This window comes from Amphiura filiformis, chromosome 1, assembly GCF_039555335.1.
Source record: "Amphiura filiformis chromosome 1, Afil_fr2py, whole genome shotgun sequence".
Lineage (NCBI taxonomy): Eukaryota > Metazoa > Echinodermata > Ophiuroidea > Amphilepidida > Amphiuridae > Amphiura > Amphiura filiformis.
The window spans coordinates 64474582-64497592 of record NC_092628.1 but is presented as its reverse complement, the minus strand read 5'-3'; the positions used below and the strand labels follow the sequence as shown (position 1 = coordinate 64497592).

At 35.5% G+C, this 23011-nt stretch overlaps 1 protein-coding gene and 1 long non-coding RNA gene across 3 annotated transcripts in view; one reads left to right on the top strand and one right to left on the bottom strand.

Annotated features, from left to right (window-relative positions):
• Positions 1 to 18017, top strand: part of LOC140151059 (uncharacterized) — a 525069-nt gene extending 507052 nt beyond the window's left edge. The window contains exon 2 of the long non-coding RNA XR_011858891.1: positions 17306 to 18017. This is a non-coding gene — a long non-coding RNA (uncharacterized lncRNA). The remainder of the gene's footprint in view (positions 1 to 17305) is intronic.
• Positions 1 to 23011, bottom strand: part of LOC140151044 (phospholipase A2-like) — a 65166-nt gene that overhangs the window by 3181 nt on the left and 38974 nt on the right. For both annotated transcript variants that reach the window (XM_072173246.1, XM_072173238.1), the window contains exon 2: positions 6080 to 6263. In XM_072173246.1, coding sequence (XP_072029347.1) covers positions 6080 to 6263 — 184 coding nt within the window. The remainder of the gene's footprint in view (positions 1 to 6079; positions 6264 to 23011) is intronic.

Below are 23011 nucleotides of genomic sequence, written 5' to 3'. Positions count from 1 at the left end.
TGAGAATGCAAATGTTTTTGTTGAATTATTTTTCCGCCACTGTGGTATAATTTACACTTTTTGGTGTACCTAATTTGTATATCTTACGTCAAATCTCGACCATAAAACATTCGCCCGCATTGGTCAGTATAGCTTTAACGTAAAGATTATTTCAACTAGAATTGTCGTTTTTTTTTCTATATTCCCATATTTGAAAGAAACAATTTTATGATTAGGCAAAAAAAAAAAAAAGGTTCGTCAAAGCTTGCGCGCGCGTTTGTAAAATCGCACGATTTGACAAAAAGAAATGCGGAATTTTTTTTTATTTCAAAAAATCGGCGAAAATCAGGCTTTTTTCTCAAAATACCATGAAAAAAGTCGGGAATAATAAAAATTTTTAAAAAAATCGCATTTCGCATTTGTTTTTAAATTTCTCGTGAGCTTTGAGACAAATCTTTTTTTTTGGGCCTTACAATATTTCTAAACCACGAATGCAAACTGGGTGATATGCCGTGCCGAAATTGGGCTATAGCCTATTTTAATACGAAGCAATCATGGGAATTTGATTCATTAGCGTATTTATTACATAATTTATGTAGTTGTGTTAGTTGACAAGCTTAGCTCAAATGCCTGTGGTCTAAGCTTCGTCCCGTCGGAGGTCTACTTCAACTGTGTGCATGTATACATCCGGGGTATGCATGCGCTCAAGCATAGACCTTCAACTCAAGGCTATGGTATTCACTGACTTGTGGGTTGAATTCTAGCCATACTATAGGGCATTTTAACCGAGAACCGCTAAAACCCCCTAACCGCTCTTTTACCGTTTAGTACACTACAGTTTTTTTCCGCCATGGCGGTATAATCCTGAATTGACACTTATATCTTTCTAAATATAATGATGGTTTGTATTAGATTTGGGTTTTTGCGTTTCATATTTGAAAGAACTAATGTTTAATTGCAACATTTCGAAACCACAAACCCAAACTGGGTGCTATGATTTACCAAACTGGGCTATGAGTATGCATTTTACCAAGTTGGCAATACGGGTATTTCCTTCATTTTGCCAATGCATGACTTTCTTTATTATACTCAAAAATGGATTTTATTATAAGAAAGTTATCAAGAAAGTTGTTCACGTGCATATAGGCTCTTTCACAGCCGGTTTCTGTCTGAGACCATAATACCTAAATATATGGTTTCAGGTTTCTGTTGTATATGTTTGCGACTGAGCCACATGCAGACTGGGTTGCCAGGGACTACCAGGACAAAGTATCTGTTTTTGACTATAACAATGTAAATATGAGCAAAGTCTGGATTTGACCCCCTATCAGAGCTTATCAGCTATACCGATAACAAGACCAATTGCAAATCTGAAAATAAACACTTATTTTGTAAACAGATAATGATCTGTGGTTATTTATGGATGAAAACTTGGGAAATTGCTATTAATGAAATAATATATTAAACATACATTTTGTTTTGTCAACGATGAAAATCCGTTCACAAATAAGGTTTTTAGGAACCATTTGACATTAAACATTTTTGAACAATTGCTCTATGAAAAATGATACAATTGCACCCCTGCTGATCCAGGCTACTGATAAGCTGTCAACAAGTGAGCAACTGGTCAGTTAGTAGTAACAATATAATCAACACATTCAGAAAATAAAGATTGGATTGAGCCTGAGAATTCCTGGGATTGAGTAATCAGTCACAAGTATAAATTAAATGTAGACCTATTTAGCACACATTTTTCAATTTAGCTTTCAACATAAAAATTCTTGAGTATTTCCTATAGTATGTCAATGGTGGTAAAAATATTTCCCACCCAGTTAGTTGTGCATATGTGCTAGAAACAAAAAAAATACATTGTAACATTCCAAATACTTGTCAATGTAAAATTATGAAACATGAATTTCATCCATGGCGTTGTCTTTTTAAAGACATTTCTTGTTTTAATTAAATGGCTAAAACTGAAACAAGAAGAGTCTTTTAAGAAGTCACGGATCAAGTGTATACTAATACTAGTAATATAGTTGTAAGTTTCCATATAACTCGCCATCAAGAAACTCGTTGAAATACAAGCTTTCAAATCAATATCACTATCATAGGCTAGGCCCATTTACCATGCAGATATAGCCTTGACCCAATAACTATTTGGTTTCCAATTAAGATTAGCAAACATTACTGGGTAGATAACAGGAACTGGGATTTTCAGTTGGCAGTGTCCTAATAAAAATTCCCTTTAAAAGGGAAAGCCAGCCTCAATGTAGAAGAGGTCTTGTAATTAGTTTTGGTCAATGTGAAAGGCATTTTTAGGATCACGGCTTACTACATCCATGTGTACATGACAGTCCACCAAACCATCAACGGTGAGAAGATGTACACTGAAACTGCAGAAAACATTAACTCCTAATCTCCTGTCAACTCTTTAATTCATTATTGTTCATTATTATTAATTCATTATTGTTCTCTAAATTGTTCTGTTCTGGTTTTATTTGTCTTTTCAGCGTTTTACCCACGATATTTCCAGTTCCAATTTTTTAATACCATAACTTACGAACTCAATTTCTTCGCTTAGGAATGTCCGATTTTATTGGGGAAAACGGCGTTGTGGAGCAAAATAGCTCTTTATGTGAAAGCCTTCAAATTTATAAGCTGTCCAAAAGATGTCTGTTTTTGACATGATACGCCACATTTCTTAAAGACCCATTCAGTGATCCCAGTGCAAGAGTAAAAAATTAAAATTGTTTATAAATTGCTTAAAAGAGAAGGATAGGCCTAAGTCATTCAAATTGTCATTTGGTATTTTTGAAATGCCAAATTTGGCAAAAAATGAAGAAAACAGCAGTACTGACGAAGTTCAATCCCCGCCATTCAAATACTTGTAGCTAATTTTAGATACTGTCAGTATCTAAAAATACAGATTCGTGTAAAATGTCTTATTTTGTCTTAAATAGGCCTACACGGCTTTTGGCTGAACCATTCGCAGACTTAGCACATCTATGTAATAACAAAGGTACGGTACCAAAATTTTGATGATTTTTACGATCGTCCGGATGAGCATATCACTGAATGGGCCTTTAATATTAATAATAGATAAGCTGCCTTTAAAAATGTTATTGACAATGTTGAGAGTAGGAATTACCTTGAAAAATGTCTCAAAAATACAACATGCCAGTTATATTCCGGTCTGAAACGATCAGACAATATTTTAAACATTAATAACATCATAAACCCAAATCGTGAAAAAATCACCCCGGGTAGATTTTTGGCTATTTCTCCATTTACGATCCTGCCCAAAAGTGTCTACACTGCACTGACTGCAGGTTTTAGTTAAAAGGGCATTTCGTGATCCACAGCATCATCCGCTAACTTTTCTCAAAAAAAGTTGAGATTTTTATATCACTGGAAACCTCTGGCTACATAATGTTTATGTACAAAATATTTCTTGCAGATTAAGGGCTGGGGTATGAACATTTGGACAGTATTTATTTTGGGACATCAGAGCACATCAGACATATCGAATTGCATTCTGAATACGAAGAATGTCATTCTGATATCAACTAATTTTGATTTTTTGAAATTCGCAATTTAATACACATTTTATGGCAAATCATTAAAAATTGATATTTTTGATATTTAACAGTACTAGAAGTAAACTTTATAAATCTGGTGATTTATACTTAAAGTGTATGTAGGTGGGATGAAAAGCCGACGATCAATTGAAAATTTTGACCTTTCGTATTGAAGATATGGATTTTTTCCCCAAAACACCAACAAAAATTAGGTCTTTTTGGGAAAAAAATCCATATCTTCAATATGAAAGGTCAAAATTTTCAATTGACCGTCGGCTTTTCCTCCCTGCTACATACACTTTAAGAATATATCATTAGATTTATATAATTTACTTCGAGGACTGTTATATATCAAAATTTGAAAAATATCAAATTTTTATAATTTGTCATAAAATTTGTATTATATTGTGATTTTCAAAAATGAAAATTATTTGATATCAGAAAGACATGCTTCGTATTCAGAATGCAATTCGATAGGTCCGAGGTGCTCTCATGTCCCACAAAAAATACTGTCGAAACGCAATAAACGCTCATTTTAGATCCCTTAATTCGTTAGCAAAGTAATCGTGAAATTTGAATTTCGTTCTGGTATACCAGAACAAAATTGCAACACATTGTGTACACATAACCATGCATAACTCGTAAAGGCAAAATCGGAATCAAATGAAATTTTTTAGAATAAGCTTTTTTTGTGGATATCTACTGAAAAATGTCATAAAAAGAGGATGCTAGGATCACGAAATACTCCTTAAATTCGCCATATAACATAATATAAACTCACCTTTCATGTACATTTTTATTTTAAAATAATTTGATATTAATTCGCAATGTATAGTTTACTATATGATAGATGGTGGCAAGAACATTTATAAAGGACTGATTACTCACTGCAATCTTCACTCTTGTGTGTTTTGACTGTAAGTTTATGAATCAAAAAAAAAAGATAGAAAGTAGCTTCACTTACGTTATGTGTCATTTTATTTATAACATAGAAGTTATTAAATTAATAAAGTAAGACAATTTATTTATCTATAAGTGCATGTCAAATGGGTACATTGTTCAATACTATAGGCCTACATGCATAAATAATGCCCATATTATAGCTAGGCCCTAAAAACTTTATTTTGCATCGGATTTTTCCCGTTGAAAAGGCAAAACTGATGTTCATGATAGCAACTATTTCATCAATAGCATTTTGAGTCATTTTTATCCATAAAACGACACAGGATAGGATAGATAATTACTTTGACATCAATATGGTCCATATGATGAAGATTTTGATTCTTAGATCTGTTATCAACATGATATCACGCTGTTCAGTGGTCAAGGACCCCGGGTCAAAGACACTGAAATGGCATACTTTTCTTCTGCTGACCATATGATGCTGTATATTAACTATTATTGTTACATTTTAGGCCTATACCTAAAACTTAATCGTTTTCATTCGTTGAAACGGCAAAACATACTTACTTTTCCTTACACATCGAATTAAAATATTTTTAAAAAAATTCAACCACAAAAAGTTTTAACAAAAAGTCATTCCAATACCAATAAAAATTAATCTCTTGAGCAAACTGACCCCATCCCAGAAACAGGTACCAGCCCGATGGGCTGGCGAAAACTTTATTTTGTGAACGTATTTTCATCGTTGACAAACAAAATTTATGTTTGATATATCAATTATTTCATTAATAGCATCTTCTTTAAGTTCCATCCATGAATAATCACAGAGTATTATCTATTTACAAAATCAGTGTTCCAATTAGTCATGTTATCAGTATAGCTGGTATGGCGCCAAATCCAGACCTTGCTCATATTTACATTGTTATAGCCAAAAACAGATACGTTGCCCTGGTAATCACGGGCAACCCAGTCTGCATGTGGCTCAGTCGCAAACATACACGACAGAAACCGGCGGTGAAGGAGCCTATAATGTGCACTAGATAACTTTCTTACAGTAAAATCCGTTTTTGAGTATAATAAAGTCATACATATGCAAAATAACGGAAATTCCTATTGCTAAATTGGTAAATTGTATACTCGTAGCCCAATCTTGTACTTCATAGCACCCAGTTTTGGTTTGTGATTTCAAAATATTGCAATTAAACATTGCTCCTTTCAAATATGAGAAGCAAAACCCCAAATCTAGTACAAACAATCATTCCTTTTATAAAGATATAGTAAATTTTCCATGCTAGAGATTGGGCCCAAGACAAATTAAACCTAAATTAGGTGTAAATTCAGGGTTAGTCCGCTCATGGCGGAACAACAATCCTAGTACTATCATGATCTTGGTCAAACCTGAGGTCATGGAGGTAGGCAAAACATCGAATAATCAAAGATTAATGTACCAAGGATATGTCTCACATCTCTGATGTGACTAAGTTGGTTAAAAGTAATTCAAAATGCAATAATTCTTGAAAATGGTGGCAAAATATGCAATGGTGCAAAATTCCGAACTTTTTGCCGTAGCCCTATAATACTACTGCATACATTCAAAACTGTTATTGATTGGCACTTACCCATCTATACCATTAACCGGTGTCCCACCACTGTTGAGAGGCCCGCAAAAACATCCGTACTGAAGCAAGTTAAGTTGGTTATAATAGTTCTCCCCAACATAACATTCTATTAGTCCAGGCAACCATGGAATGTCAAGATCATCAAACCATCCGCGTTTGATTCGTGCGCTCCTCAGCTTATTAACTGTAAGGAAAAGAAATAAATCACAATTCAGTATCGAAGTTATATCAACGGGATCACGCGCTTGAGAAATGAACCACGATCGAAACAATCACCGTCCACACAAAGTATATGACACTCGAAGGCATACCAAAATAGCGTGATCCGGTAACCAAGAGAATTATTTATTTAGCATCGAAGTGGTTAAAACCACTTCGATGCTAAATAAGCCAGACTTGTAGTATTGAGACCCACCATGAGTACGGTACGGGTCCCGAGCCATGAGTACGGGTACGGGTCCCAGGCCATGGGTGCGGGTACGGGTCCCAAGCCATGGGTGCGGGTACGGGTACGGGTCCCAGGCCATGAGTGCGGGTACGATCCCTAGCAATGAGCACGGGTACGGGTCGTTCCCAGGCCAAGGGTACGGGTACAGGTCCGAATCCAAAATAGGGTGTGATCAAAAACCTCGACAATTCAAGACTCTGTAAAAACAAATCAAGAATTATCTGGGATAATTGCAACTAAGCATAATGAAAGTTATGATCTAGGCTGCCATCATTAATTTCCTGACTATAATATTTAATTGTGGGAAGATTATTTATCTTACTTAAAGATTATTTCCCGCCAAAAATTTCGACCAAAAAGAGCATGTAGCCTTAAAACAACAGTCACAAGACTCACTATTTCCAGAGCTGTGGTAGCTTGCAACCTGTATATACAGGCCACTGAAGAGATTATTCCACTTGACTTGCCTCTTGACTACAGATATTGATTGGTTTTGGTCAAGTGACAACATCTTGTTGTAAAGTTATATTTAATTGACACATTGTAATTAAAACAACTAATTTAGATTAGAAAATAATGACGTCAGTATAATGTAGACTATGTCATAGTCGAGTTTTGAAATAGAAATATGGTATTATTTTCATGAAGAACACATTCCGTTGAACTAAAAAAAATTACTGATGTTTATAAAAATTTAAAGTGTTTAATACTAATAGTAAAATGGTTATAAACAGTTTATATAATTAGTGAGAGTAAAAGTTAAGCATACGTAGGACTATGTTATTGAATGCAACATATATTGCATAATACTACACATCACAAATTTGTGACTTTTTTTGCATTTTTCTCAAAATAATAACACACTGGTAACCAAAGTTATGTATATAAAGAATCCAGTTACTACACTGGAATTTCAGTGACTCAAGACAAGCGGTACGTTATTTATGATAAGAAAAGAGGTACCGCTAGAATGTACCTCATTTCTTAATATGTACAGGGTGTAACAATAAAATTTGTACAATTTTGAAAATAGAATGACACAAGGATGCCGCTTATTTTATGGTTTGATATTTATATGTCTATCAAGATAATTTCTTTAGCCACCAGATAAGGTTTGTTCCAATAAAATTGATGGTATACAAGTGAAGATATGGCCAATTATGTAACCTAGTCTTAAAACTGCATGGGCCACTTTTGTCTAAGTGTTACAAAAGTGACTGAATAGAGTTGAACCATGGACCAGCCTGGACGGTGCTCTTATAATAGGTAGTTTTAAACAATGGGGTATTCGAAGTGGTAGGAATGATTACATAATAGAATATCTTCTTGAGTTTTTGAAAGTCACAACTAAACACGGAAATAACAACAACCTCATTTATTAGAAATCGTGGCTGCAGCTCAACAACTTCAACCCTAATTCTCGTTGGAAGAGCGTATTTTGACATTCGGTAGCACATGGAGTCAAGCAGTAACCATAAGATCACGTCTTCCATCAAGACATACAATTACATATAACTATGAGAAGTATGTAAAAAGTATGAGAAATTTGTTAACAGAAATGCTGGAAATATAGTGGTCGCCCCCAGAACAGCTAGAAGCCCAGCTGAACTTAATTTCAAAATTGTATTGTTTTGTACTTATGGATGCAAAAACTGTTCTCAGTTTTACCAATGATATCTCAGGGATATGAGAAATTACTTTATCTGTAAGATAATTTGAAAGAATTTTCATGACTTCATTTATAGAGTTTAAAGAAATATCATATTATTACGTTGGTGTTAATTATACGAAGAGACACCACTTATAATTCTTTTGTGTCAGTTCTTTGATGTTTAATGCACGATAAGCATATCTACGCGGTTCAAACTTGATATGCACAAGCATGGCAAAAGTGGCCCAACACGTTTTCTGGACGATTTAATTAATCGGACATAACTTTTGAACCCAATCTAGTAAAGAGACCAACTAAACGTCTTCTTTTAGTCAAGATATTACTGATTGTATTGCATATAACATTTGTGCTTTAACTCTTTTAGTTTGTTCCTCAGAAGTCAAAATGCAATTGTACAAATTTTATTGTTACACCCTGTATAATGAACCACTGAATCACTGAAATTTCAGTGAAGTAATTGGATTCCTTGACCCTATAATATACATAACTTTTGTTACCAGTGTGCTATTATTTTTTGAGCAAAATGGAAAATTAGTTAAAAAATAAAGTAAGCATATTAAATTTCATAAACATTATTTGTATCAGTATATTCATTGAAGCTTTGCTGAAATTCTTTATTGCAATGACCAAAGAATTGAAAAGTTATACATTTATTTTTGTCATTCATTTTAAGTTTAAAGACGAAAAATTATTCTAAACAAGTAGGCCTAGATTTAAAAAGAAACTAAAGAAATAATATAAATGTCTTTATTTAAATGAATAAAGAATACTGAAGAATTGAAATGAAAACATAACATGACCATATTGGTTGCATTAGAGAGAGAAGTTATTCATTGGTAGAACACCAGCGCTGTCGATGTCACGTAAATTTATGTCCCATATTGTTATTTACTAGGCTCTTCACCTTCTGAGGATTAAATTCCCGAGTAAACAAAAATATTACCCTTTAAAATATTTTTCCACAAAATGAAGGCCCAATCACTCAGAACTCTAATCAAACGGTGGCTATAACCATAGACCACGGGGTACCTTCCATGGTCTATGCTATAAATGAAAATATATTCGGTTGAGAGCCCCCGAATAAGAACAGGAGGGTGAAAGTGCATAGGAACAATGCCGGAAACTACGTCACGCTATTGTTCGACCTAGGCTACATATTTTTAACGCATGCGTGTTCGTCAATACAGCTTTAGACTCCTCCACCTTCGCAACACGGTACGTGGAGTGACTGGAATCACACTGACGGCGGAGGAGAATACTAGCTGGTCAAACAGTTTAATTCTATCAAGCATATAATACCTAAACAATCATCGTCATTTGATCTATGTACTCACAGAATATATTGTATACTCAAAATATAATTTTAAAATAGTAAACCTGTTAACTTATATATTTGTGTACTAAAATATAAGGACACGTGATGTCGAAGACAAAATGGCCGCTAATCCGCCTATTGTGAGACCTAGGATACATATTTCGAAAGAGGGCAGCAGACTAGGATGCCTATCCCATTGTCTATTATTCCTGATAAGAATATATTGATGTTCTTTGCGTTACGTAATAGTATGATTATTCCTGTGTGGGAGAGTGCGTGAGTAACCTCACTTCAGGTTCGGTTTCTATCACGGCAACACGTTCTATTCTGTTGCGCAGTTGTATTTCCCGCTGATTTACACTACAAAGGTTTTCCATAGTTGACTGTTTTTATGGCGATATCATCTGTATATTTCATCAAATGTGCAGCATTTCGGTATTTTGCAAGTACGCAAGGTGTACATCCACAGAGCTCGCGCTATATTTATAGTGTTTTTCCTGAACATTGCGATGAGTTTCTTGGTTCATCATTGTAGGCCTACTCAGAAGCGGCTGGAAGAAGACGCTCCGATTTCACGTGATTAAGTTAAGTAGTTCGATATCCCTATATTTTAAATTGGGATCATAGTATCGTAATTATTTAAATAGCAGTAATTTCTGGTGTATCTGTATTGTTTATATCGTTATGATGAGCTATTATGGCTCGACAGTAGTGGAGATCAGTTGTTATGGAGCAACTACTTGCATTCCTATGGTTAATTTAGGTTTATTTTCGATCCGATTTCAAGGAGTAGGTATATATCATTAGTTACAAAAATCTCAAGAAAATACAGGTTAACAAACACGATGCATGATGATCTGTACGTTAATAGTCATAACAGGCGATTTGTAGTAACAAGTCAAGATAAGGCAAGAAGGGATAAGAAGTTGGTATTAATAATATAAGTTTACCCGGCGCAGTTCGGAAAAATTGCATGTACTATGCGCATTCACCGCTGAGACGCCAGGTAGGTCTCACACCCGGGTCTCACATCAGCATCAATACTGCATTTTTAAGAGTTCTGATTTTCATTCATGATTGTTGGTTTTTATCTTCTATACAGTATACAAGACGACAGATAGCCGTTTGTACACAATGAAGAATGAGATGGTGGAATTAACAGGGTGATCTTTATCACCAAGTATTGATTACGAAGCTAACGAAGCAGAGACGGAACAATGTTCCGGGGACTGAGCAAGTTAAGTGAATGATTATAATTTACATAATCACTGATGTGTTTTTGCATCAATCAATTTTTAGTCACTCTTGTAGAGATCAATAATTAATAAATACGTTTTAATCTGGATTGATAAAATTCTAAGTGGAATCCAATATTAAGAGGTGAGTTAACCAAAGAAATGATTGTTTAGGACTTGAAAAATATCACAGTAGTAGATTTTAGAAGTGTAGGCGGCAGTTTTTTATACCCGATCTGTTAGATATTGTTTTTATGATTTTGTGCTAGAATGCGATGAGTATCAGAATCTAATTAGTGTTTTGATGAGTCAAACATTTTTTCAACAAGGACCGCATACCTTAGACCACGTTCCTAGTTTTTCATAATAAAATTCCAAGTTTTAAGTTGGATTCTAGATTTTGACGGTATAGATGTGTTCTCTTTTGATTGGTCATCATATTCAATTCAAATAAAGTAAAATTGTTGGCATCACCAATAGGCTTAATTCCTACGGTGATAGTCCATCCGATAAAGATTGGTTGTTCAGGGACTTTGATTTGCCCCTAGTGGTATTCGGTACCAAATGGACTTAAATTATGTCCCGGTGATTATACTATAGTTACAGGAATCCTGGTAATTCAGGAAATGCAATATTTCATTGGAAATTATGTTTCAGCCTCGTAGAAGGGTCAATGTTAAATTTGTAACACAAAGAAATAGGCAGAAGTGTACTCCTCGGATTAGTTAACAGCCCGGGGTTAACAGGTAAGCCAAATTAGCTGGTATACAATGTACATAATGTATTGACACGAATTTAATGATAAATATTGCTGTCTTGTGTCTGGTGAGTAGATCTGTAAAGTTGTTGTTTTTTTCTATGCTGTCAGACAGCAAGTTTTTCAAAAATTTTTGGAAGGGTGTTTGGTCATTGTATAATGGTGGAAGTAATGCTCTTGAGCAGAAGGTTTACCCAAACAGTTTGGATGAGTTTTTTGTCATGGCATAATGGCAATAGTAATGCTGTCAGACAGCAAGTTTTCCAGCCACTTTGGTTGATTTGTTTGGTCATGGTTGAATGGCGGAAGTAACGCTCTCAGGCTGCAGATTTACCCAAACAGTTTGGATGAGCGTTTGCTTATGGCTTAAGGTTACACAAAGAGACGTATAAAAAACGTATAAAAGACGTATAAAGTTGTTCTCTAAAACAGAGTTTTCTCAGTAATCAAATATCGCAGCGAGTGAAATGTTGGTGCATTGGATGTAGCTTAACATTTTTGTGTGTGTTATATACAAATTATTAGAATAAATTTGAAAATCCTTCGTTTAAAGCATTTTTACCCACCATGTACACAAGATCAAAAACACGTTCCATGAGGTTTTTTTTCAAATGTGCGCTCCGTATAAATCCACACCGAGCGATTGTTTTCTTCTTTTTCGTATTGTATTACAAATCGATCAAAGAAATAATGTTGCCATGGGGAAGAACCAAATACAGTACCGATTAAATTTTAAAAGCCCGTTTTGGGGGAAAATTTTGGAGAATTTGCTTGAGAAAAAGCTGGTTTGTGAAATTATCGATATCTTGATTACGAGACGTTAATTTAGACATCTGAATACCTACATTATTTCTCAACATTCTGCCAATTGCTATTCCATTTGATTTTCACTCCAAATTGAAGCTAGTTTTGCAAAAAACGAGGTTTTCCTCCATCAGTTCGTTCTTAATTTCAGCGCCGACATGCGTGTTTATTCTAAGAGCCATAATGCGGACGCGATTGTAATCATATGTAATTGCATCCAATTACAGTAATATCATTCGCTTTGAGAACAGTCAATTGCGTAAGCTGTGAGCTATGGCCCAGTGGATAGAGCGTTGGACTGGGAATCTAATATGAACTATTTTTGTGGGTTCGAGTCTCCGTGTGGCTGAATTTTCTTTCTTTTTCTCTTTTCTCATTTTTACTTCCTTTCTTTCCTCTTTTCTTTCTCCCTTTCTTTTTCATTTCTTTTTTTTTTCATTTCTTTCTTTCTTTCTTTTCGTTCATTTTCTTTCTCTCTCTTTCTCTTTTTCACTATTTCTTTATTCTTTCTTGCTCCTTTCTTTTTAGTTTTATTTGATTGATTCGCTGAGTGCAGTGAATCGTGATTGATTGTTTTTCACTTTATATAATTCAGAAATTTGTAGGCCTGCTAAGTCTGTCTTGTTGATTTTCATCCAAAATTCGATTTACAAATAATTGCTTTTTGATATTGTTGTTGTTGCCTACCCTTACATTGTAATCAGGGGAATAGCAGCATTGATTTCATCAAAGATATCAAGGCTATAAATTCAAAATGCCCCCAATCAGTTTTAAAATTTATAAAATCCTTGTGAAAATTGCCGAAAACGGCTTGTGCCACCCCCCCCCCGGCATCCGAGCTCCGGGCACGAGCTAAGCCAAGTTTCATAGCGTTTTCATGTCTTGACCGTGGATCGATATTCTATTGTAAGTAGGTCTACGTCCCGGTACGCTTGTTCATTTTCTGCATGGCTGTTTCTGTTATGAACTTACGCCCCTCTGAAATCAAGCGCATGAAAAACTCTCGGCTAACCTTAATGGCAATAGTAATGCTGTCAGACAGCAAGATTCCAAAACAATTTGGAAGGGTGTTTTGTAATGGCCTAATGGCAAAAGTAATGTTCCTAGGCAGCAGGTTTACCCACACAGTTTGGATGAGTGTTTTGCCAGGATGTTTTGTCATGGTCTAATGGCAATAGTAAGGATGTCGGATAGCAGATTTTCCCAAACAGTTTGGATGAGTGTTTTGTCATGATTTTCGGCAAAATTATTGCTGTCAGACATGTCAGACAGCCGATGTTGTTATCCAATCACTATTGGATACTGAGATAAGCTCAATCAGTTGATGAGTTTTTGGGGCGCCCGCCTTAAGCGGGCGCACCTTATTGGCATGACTTTGTGAAAAGCTTCTAATTTCACTCTTGCTAGATTTACTTCGCAATTGTTTTGCTAATATTATGCCCAGCTTAGAAATAAAACCACAATTTGCTTGGATTTGATTTTATTATTGTTTTCTGATATGCACGGGATAAAATCTTGTGCGTATATTCTTTGTTTAAAATACAAAATTAATGGACTTATAAAAACACCAAATAAACCGTGACCTTTGTACCGGGCTTAAACCAGTTTACCGCCTCTTAGAACCCGATAGACGGTGACCAACACTATGGACCACAATAGCATAATCTCAATGGCATAGTCCAATAACCTCAAATAAACAATCATAGTGCAAAATTTGACCTAACTTGCAGAGTATGAGTTTTTGTACCCAAAGTTTCAAAGTCATTCAATGAATGTACAAATGTATGTTGTATAGTTGTCCTTGTTTAATACGCTGCAGCATGGTACAGTGTATGAATAGGCATCTTATTAAGATCAAGATAGTGATAGTAACATAACAATTAACATGCTTATCTTACCAAGGTCTTATCTATCTGCATGGTGTAATTGAAAATTATGGTGTATTATTGTTTTAAGGATGAAACAACTGGCCAAGTTCTTTTGCATGGAAATTAGAACAAATTACTATACAAGCTGTATCAAAAAGTTTGGTACCCAGCAGTTTTGATAGTTATAAAAAGCCCGGTTCTTCCAAATGCAATATCGGGTCCCCCTTAAAATGATAAAATGAATCTTTTGTGACTGTTTATGACATTAATCAACCAATTATACGGATCCTAGATGTGTCGAGGATGTTACGTTTATGAACAAAACGTTACGTTTGTATTTTCAACATTGTTAATCATTGCTACGTGTATGTTAACAAATGAAAGTTCTGTAATTTTTTAAAAATTCTTTAATGCTAAGTATTCTTTTGGATATCACCAAATTGTAAATCTCTAGTCAGATTTTCAGTGTGTTATCAACTTACGTTCATGTACAAAACATTAACGTTCTTATCTTGTAAACATTGTATACCCATAGCTACTTTTATGAAGAATGTTCTGTAATTGTTTTTTATCCTTCATCTCTATTAGATTTTCAGTGTATTAGCAAGTAGAAGCAATATCATCAGTACAATATGCCCCCAAAACAGAACTCCCCACCCCACATAATCGCAAATTGACACGACAGCTTCATTCCAATTCAATTTATTTCATCCAAAACGGTCCTGTGATACACCTTCCCCAATCAAACACATTTGCATTTGATCATCTTCTACTCTTCCCTGAGTAGATCATTATAATATCAAATCTAAACCCCATGCCATGGAATTCACCATATCACGTCCAAGCTCACATTGGGCGCCCATTCCTTTTTTAAAGGAATTTTTATTAGTAATCATATTATATCTATGCTCTCAGACAGCAGGTCGTTATCAGAAAGCAGAAATAACAGGTAGGCCTATGTGAAGTATAAGCGGTTTTATACGGATTGTATGACTTCTGATCCTCGTTTTTGGGTTGGTTTTCAGCATAATTGTCAAAGAAGACACACAGTGCAATTTTACTGTATGCCTAACCAAAATTCTTATAATATAAATTATCAGTTGGGCTCTATGACCGGTGGTCACTTGGTATGAGTTTATATAGTGGTGCAGACTATTAAGCCATTATATTAGTCGCAGTGTCATTTAGGACTGGTTGTCATTTTGTAAAATAGATTTACATATTTAGGCCTTTATAATGATATTCTGATATAGTCCTCTGCAACAAAATTGTGCCTGGTTGTTCTTGGATAGTGCAATTAGTCCGATATTTTGGCTCTTTTCTTTTTCTTTGGTAAGATATTTAATAATGGTTTAAACTGACACAAAAGATAGATTTAATATGGCATTATTTTAGTGGCTAAATGCTATAATAGACAGGTACGAATGGTTGTTATTTAGTATCATAAGATGCTAGTCGCTTATACTTTCATTTAAAACAGATTGCGGTCATTTGGTAAGATATTAGTGGCCCAGTGCAGATATCTTGGCCATGACTTCTCAGTTACTATGGTAAGATATTGATCATAAAAATGGTAGGCCCTAACGGTAAACAGGATTGGCTCTTTGGCTGGTCGTTATTTGATATAGCAAGATATTGTAGTGGCAGAAGAGATGGGTAATATCTTCATATGAATGGCTGCCATCTACTAATGGTTGTGGCTTAGGCCTAGTGCCATGTAAGGCAGATGGAGTCTCGATCATTTGGTATTCTTGTCTGAGATTATTATAGTGTCATAGTCCAGATAATATTAAGGTTATGACTTCAATTTTATTATGCTAAGATATTGATATCAATAATGGTGTGTTCACAATCAAGACGAGCTCTATATGGCTAATCGTCGTTCAGTATGGCAAGGTAAGTTAGAGACATAGATACTGTCAAGTAGTCATGTTAGTGGCATCTAGTCCGAGATAAGGCAGGAGGCCGGTAGTCATACAGTATGACGGGTTATTATGACAATGTGCTTTATAAGGCAGGTATTGTGACCCACTTGTCATATAAATTCATTCAAGATGATATAATGGATCAATGCTATATAAGTCGTGTAATATGATTGGTTGTCATGCAGTAGGCTATGTTAAAGTTTTAGTGCCTAAGAGAGTTGCGTTTTGCGCACAAAAGCGTCAGAGAAAGGACTTTTTTGACCTTTTTTTAAAGGATTAAGGAGCAAAGATTAATATTCATTTCAAAATTACAAGCAGGTTGGTATATGGTTCGTCAAAAATGTTAAGATCGGGTCATTATCCAGGATTGTCATTAATTGATATCTTAGTAGTTGTCATACTTTGCAATTAGAGCTACAACTGTTCGTTAATAGTGTACATTGCTATTATGTCGTTTTATTATTTCTTTTCGAGAATCTTCTATATTTAATAGAAATTCCCTTATGCAAACTTTTGGTTTGTCAGTTCTGAGCTCTTAGCTTGGCATATGGTCCACATAAGGCAGAAGACTGGTCGTCATTCAGTATATGGGGTATTATGGCAAAGTGTCGTATATACAAGTATTAAGGCGCAGTGTCATATAGTTCGTCAAGATAATATTGGTCATAGTGTCATATCAGGTATTATGATTGAACGAGCTGAATTTCTTCTTTCTGACGGTTAGTAACAATAATTTCAGTCATGACAATTCCGATCTGAAGATTTTGAAATTTGATTTTATTATCTTCATCACTCGGAGGGATTAGGAGTTCCCATCCCAATAATTCATGATTTGGGTTGTGTTTTTCTGCATGGTAAGGATTGTAGACTCAAAGTCGCAAAATTTGCATTTACGACATTATTAAGTTTCTCACAGATGTGTATATTTCTTTGCAGATATGTATGTGCGGAAGACTTGCCGATGTTACTGTGAAGCATGGCGATTCTAGGATTGGAATATGGACGTTTCCTAACTTAATAATAGGCCCATTCCATTTTCACAAATTTGATTTGGGTTAATCTAAGTATTAATCAAAGAGACTAACCAGATTGGCATTTTTGGCTCATATGTTAAGTTTAGTAAAGAGTGACGACTCTGATGTGGTTCCAACTGTTGGAATGCACGGTGGATTTGACTTCCACGATTCTGGTATTTTTGCCAGCAGCCCTGACTTTGGACTTCATAGCATGGCACAGTGTGTGCTTCTCGTTTGGCAGCAATAAACCGACACCAAAATGTTATATTTGTTGTTGTGTGTATGTTGTGTGATGTATGGATAGTCATAGTAAGGGTTTAGCAAAGAAATGAAAATATATTCGGTTGAGAGCCCCCGAATAAGAATATATTGATGTTCTTTGCGTTACGTAATAGTATGACTATTCCTGTGTGGGAGAGTGCGTGAGTAACCTCACTTCAGGTTCGGTTTCTATCACGGCAACACGTTCTATTCTGTTGCGCAGTTGAATTTAAGTAGTGTGTGTCAGGTTGCTTCTTCTCAGAAGCATGATTGTTTAGAATCATTAGTAAATATTTTTATTAAAGCCAGTTTTAGTCTCGGGTGGGATTTTGGTCGATTAAGATTGTTTATAGCGGGAAGGAAGGAATCAACACCACGTTGGCATGGGATAGCCTAGGCAGGAGCCAAGTACTATGCCCTCAGATTTTTCTTGTTCAACAAAAATAAAAAATTAAGAAATAAAAAATTGTGTTCAAGTTTTTTTGATGTTGCGCAGCCCCTAGTTATCACGTTGATTCCTGTGGTAGGCTGCCCTATTGTATTAGCGTAGGCACGATATCCTAATTCTGTATACTTTCATAGCATGGCACAGTGTGTGCTTCTCGTTTGGCAGCAATAAACCGACACCAAAATGCTATATTTGTTGTTGTGTGTATGTTGTGTGATGTATGGATAGTCATAGTAAGGGTTTAGCAAAGAACAATAATTGTTGTACAAGGCTCACTCAGTCATTTAATGAGGCAATATAAACGATCGAATTTGGTGTTGAAATTAGTAAAATTTTGAGTTACACCTTTTCAATGTAAAATTAATTTTCTCGGCCAAATGAAAAGCAATAATTTTCATTTTTTTCAGTAAATGTCAGAAGAAAATTATAACGCTTGGTACTGTATATTTTTCAAAGCCCGATGTTAAACTTAGGTGTAAAATTTCGGCTTCTAGTGTAAGATTTTCGATTTTCACAGGCTTCAACTTGCCCCGCGAGCTTTTTTGGAGGTCAACGTTTTTTGCCTTTCAAAGTAACATAATTCGCTAACGAAAATTTCCTAGCTTTCTAAAGCACATCATATAAAGCTATTACATGTATTATGTCATAGTGTTTTATGAATTTCGGTTTTGATTGCACTATTTTTTTAAATTCCGACTACCAATTTTGTCAAAATCAACTCGTAAGTGTACCTATGGATGGATGATTTGGCAAACAATAATTTGGGGCATTGGTTTTAAATTTGCCGATGAAAATGCTTTCCGACTTTTTACTTTACCGATGGGCATTCTTACGGTCCAAACGAACCATTAATTTGCTGATATCATATCAAGTTATCCAACTGGCTCGAAATACCGGGACAACATTACCCATAAGTTGCAATGTTCAACTTCCTTTGACCCGGTTTTAGGCCACAATTGTCCTCACTATGACCCATTACAGCATAAAAAATTGCCAAATGTGTGCACTCTCAGCGCATTTATTCAGGTCCCTGGTTCAAGGCACTGCCATGCTCAAGGACTGTATGTGCATTTGGATTATGTGCATTTGGTTTACCCTAATTCCATGTGCATTTTGGTTTATCCCGTTTATCCCTGCTCTCGCAGGTTTTCTCCAGGATCCGGTTTCCTCATACTTTCAAAAAATTGGGGATTAGATGTTTGGTTATCCAAAATCTCCCTCATCTATAATGGTGATTGTTATAAGGTAAGCATGGGTAAGTGCGGATAGGTCTGCGCCAGGGTCAGCTGCAACTTAACTGGCCTTATATAGTTGATGCACTCTGCACGTCTGATTGTGATGATTTACCATGACAGCGAAATTACAGGTCGGTGTGTATGGTAAGAGGACCAGCGAATTTGCAAAAAATTTAATTCAGAAATAAAGTACCTAAAATGTATACTTATTTTACTCTAGTAATACAAAATCAACACAAAACTTTTGTTGTTTTCACATGCCAATTTTGGTATTATATTTGTTATGACCACTTCATCATTTTTTGACAATATTTGTCCGGTACAAAAATCCAGTGGATATAAGACACAAAGCAGCATATCTCATATTGTTAAATATTCAAAGGAATGATTAATATGACTTGTATACAGTAAAAACATCGGTACAAAGGTAACCATGGGTACCGCAAACTGGTGTAAATAGAGACAGGGGTGCATAAGAACAAAAGTTTGACAGATTGTTGGGCTGGTGGAGGGTAAACTGGGGGGACAAGAAATTTTTGGCCATCGGAAAGTGGGCTGCAAGAAGTCTGAGAGCGCGCGAGGGCAAGCGATTTTTATAGGCCTATACAGGCTGAGTCAAAGAGAGGTAAGCTCATGTTTGAGGGGCTGTAACTAGCGATCTGTAAGGAATCTGCTGTAAATGAAAATATCATTAGAAAGAGCAAACTCTACACTTCTAAATAAAGAAAAGAATTGTTGCAATTGCTAGCAGCAAACTAAAGTTATACTTATTTTAATACAACCACACATTTTTGTAGCTGCACACGGCTGATTGATTTTCATCCATTTCAATTTCTACGAATCAGCAAAGTGCTAACAGGATTTGTTGTTGAAATGACAACTTTTGGTTTTAATTAATATTCAACAAACAAAATGAAGTCCATGACGGTACTGTAATTTGAAGGGATACCAAATCAAGTCTTTCCGGCAGATCTTTGAGTCTTGCTGTTAACGCATGTCTAACTCTAGCAATGATCTAGCAGTTTGTGGTCTGCCTGAAGCTTCCAGATGTCTGTTCTTTAGTGTCCCATGCACATTGAGCCTGTTCACATGCTTATATGCTGCTCCCTTAAATGGAAATTGGACACGAAAAAGACGCTGAAAAAGTTTCATTTTTCGCATATTCCTTACAGATCTCTAGTTACAGCCCCTCAAACATGGGTTTATTTTTATTTTTTTGACTCAGCCTGTACATTCATTAGACTTCTCCGCAGTCCACTTGCCCTTTTTACATACTCTGGCTATTACATTTTAAAGCATAAAACATGTGTAATTGATACAGTTTCACATCTGATCTTTTCAGTCACCGTACTCCCTCTATTTGTTAGCTTCCCAAGGATTTTTTACTCGTGCTTTTGTGAATAAACCGGTAGATTCCAAATTCAGAATTGTTCCGTATTAAGGTTAAATACAATTGATTTTCAAGGCTTGATTCCAGAGGGGCGTAAGTTAATAATGGAAACATCCATGCAGAAAAGAATGAACTCATGCGTACAATAGTGTATCAATCTGAACAGAGAGTTGAATATTCTTGAGAGGGCACTCTATTCACGTGGTTTCTTTTCCAACGCTAAAAGATCACGAATTTTGGTGGTTTGCAAATAAAAAGTGTCCGCACTATCGATTGATTACGTAACTGTTATGAATAATTTATTAGGTTTTTCAATGCAATCGCCTCGACCCATTAATACATATTATCTGTATTATCAAAGTACTTGGAATAGCAATCCGGTGAGTTCACTGAACTACGCCCTAATACTGATGGCGTTTTAATGGCGTTTAATGGCGCTAATCCTCTCCATACACAGATGAACAAATACAATAGATGAAGGTCAACACGTATGACCTCCTATGTGACATGTTATATGTGATGTACAAAAACCTGACTATCATAAAGATCAGTATTCGTTTGTGCATATGAACTGCACATTTACGTTGCTAGATATTACTCATTATATATAATGACAAATATTGGTATTATGACAATACGGTATATACATTGTATATAAAACGATCCTACTATCATGGCGTCAGGTCAATGTTCATCATACCCCGTATGTTTCTTAAAATTCATTCATATTTGAGACAAATTGCTGTGCCAATTTTATTGGTGCACAAGTAGATCCGTGTTTTTTAATTTTCATTTCCTTTTAATGAAAGAATTAAGGTTTTCCACTGCACGGTGGCCACAAGGGTGATACTAATTTTAATGCTATATTTTCAAAACGAATACGTGCTCCCGGTTGGCTCTATAGCGATTTCACAGAAAAGGTATTTCTAGTGCAATGCAGCGTCGGACTCTAGCTGAGAGCGTAGCCTAAGTCATTCCGGACTCCAAAAGGGCTCTCCATACACAAATGAACAAACACAAAGGAGGGTAGTCTCCTCCGTGACCGGCTTGATTTCGATGGAGCGGAACCAAATTGGCTGCGGAGGAGACGGGTCATTTTTCCATGCAAATTTTTCAGTGTCAGCCGCCTGATCTGAACTAGGGCCACGGACAAACCGCGGCTCGTGAGTCATCCTATAGGCCCTATGTTGCAGGGATAGGGAGGGGGGCGACCATGATAGGACCATATGGGCTGATGGGGGGGCTGATTGTGTGCAGCCGTTTTCGGTAATTTTCCTTTGGATTTTCTAAATTTTCAATTTTCAAAATTATCCTGGATGATAGGCCTATTTGTCGTGAAATAAATTAATGCTTCTATAGGCTATAATAAGCCTGGTTATACCCTGATTATGCAATATATAGGCCTATAACAATAACTACAACAACAATAACAAAACCAACAACTAATATTTTGTTATAAACTAATTTGTAAAAATATATTATTCATAGGCCGCGCGCCGCGCATATATTAGACTAATATAGCTTAAAAATTCCTGAATTATATAATGAAAAAAAAACCGGGCAAAAACAATCAATCGCTGCAGTCAGAAAGAAAGAAACGAACAAGAAAAAGAAAAAAAGTGAGAGAAAAATAAAATAAAATAAATGGAATGGACCACATAGGGACTCGAACACGTACCAAAGTTTTCCAGCTCAAAACTATAGTATTATATAGTCGAACGTGAGCCGGGCGCGCTAACCGATTGAGCCACTGGGGGATACATGAAATTGATCGATCTCAAACCGACTATTATGGAATAATAAGAGTGCATAACAGGCTCTTATGATAAACAAGCTCATTACCGCTGTAAATGTCGGAGGTATCGATGGCGAAAAACCTCGTTTTTTGCAAAAGTAGCTTAAATTTGGAGTGAAATTCAAATGGTAAAGTAAGCGACAGACATTTGAGAAATAATGTAGGCAGTTAGACATCAAAATTAACGTTCCACAATCCAGATATCGATAATGTAACATAACAGTGTTTTGTGGTACAAGATTCTCGAAAATTGTTCCCAAAAACGGGCTAATAAAATTTAATCGGTACTGTATTTGGTTCTTCCCCATGGCAACATTATTTCTTTGGTCGATTTGTAGTACAATACAAAAAAGGAGAAAACAATCACTCGGTGTGGTTTTATACGGAGCGAACATTTGAAAAAAACTGCATGGAACGCGTTTTTGATCTTGTGAACATGGTGCGTAAAAATGATTTAAACGAAGGATTTTCAAACGGATTCTAAAAATTTGTATAAACACACAAAAATAATGTAAAGATACATCCATGCACCAACATTTGACTCACTGCGATATTTGATTGCTGAGAAAACGCGGTTTTAGAGAACAACTTTATACGTCTTTTATACGTTTTTTATACGTTTCTTCGTGTAACCTTAAAGTGAGCCATTATGCAAGATATGTTGCATTCAATAACATAAGTATACTTACTTTTACGTAATTATATAAACTCTTTATGACCATTTTACTATTAATTATAATACACGTCAGTATAATTTTGAGTT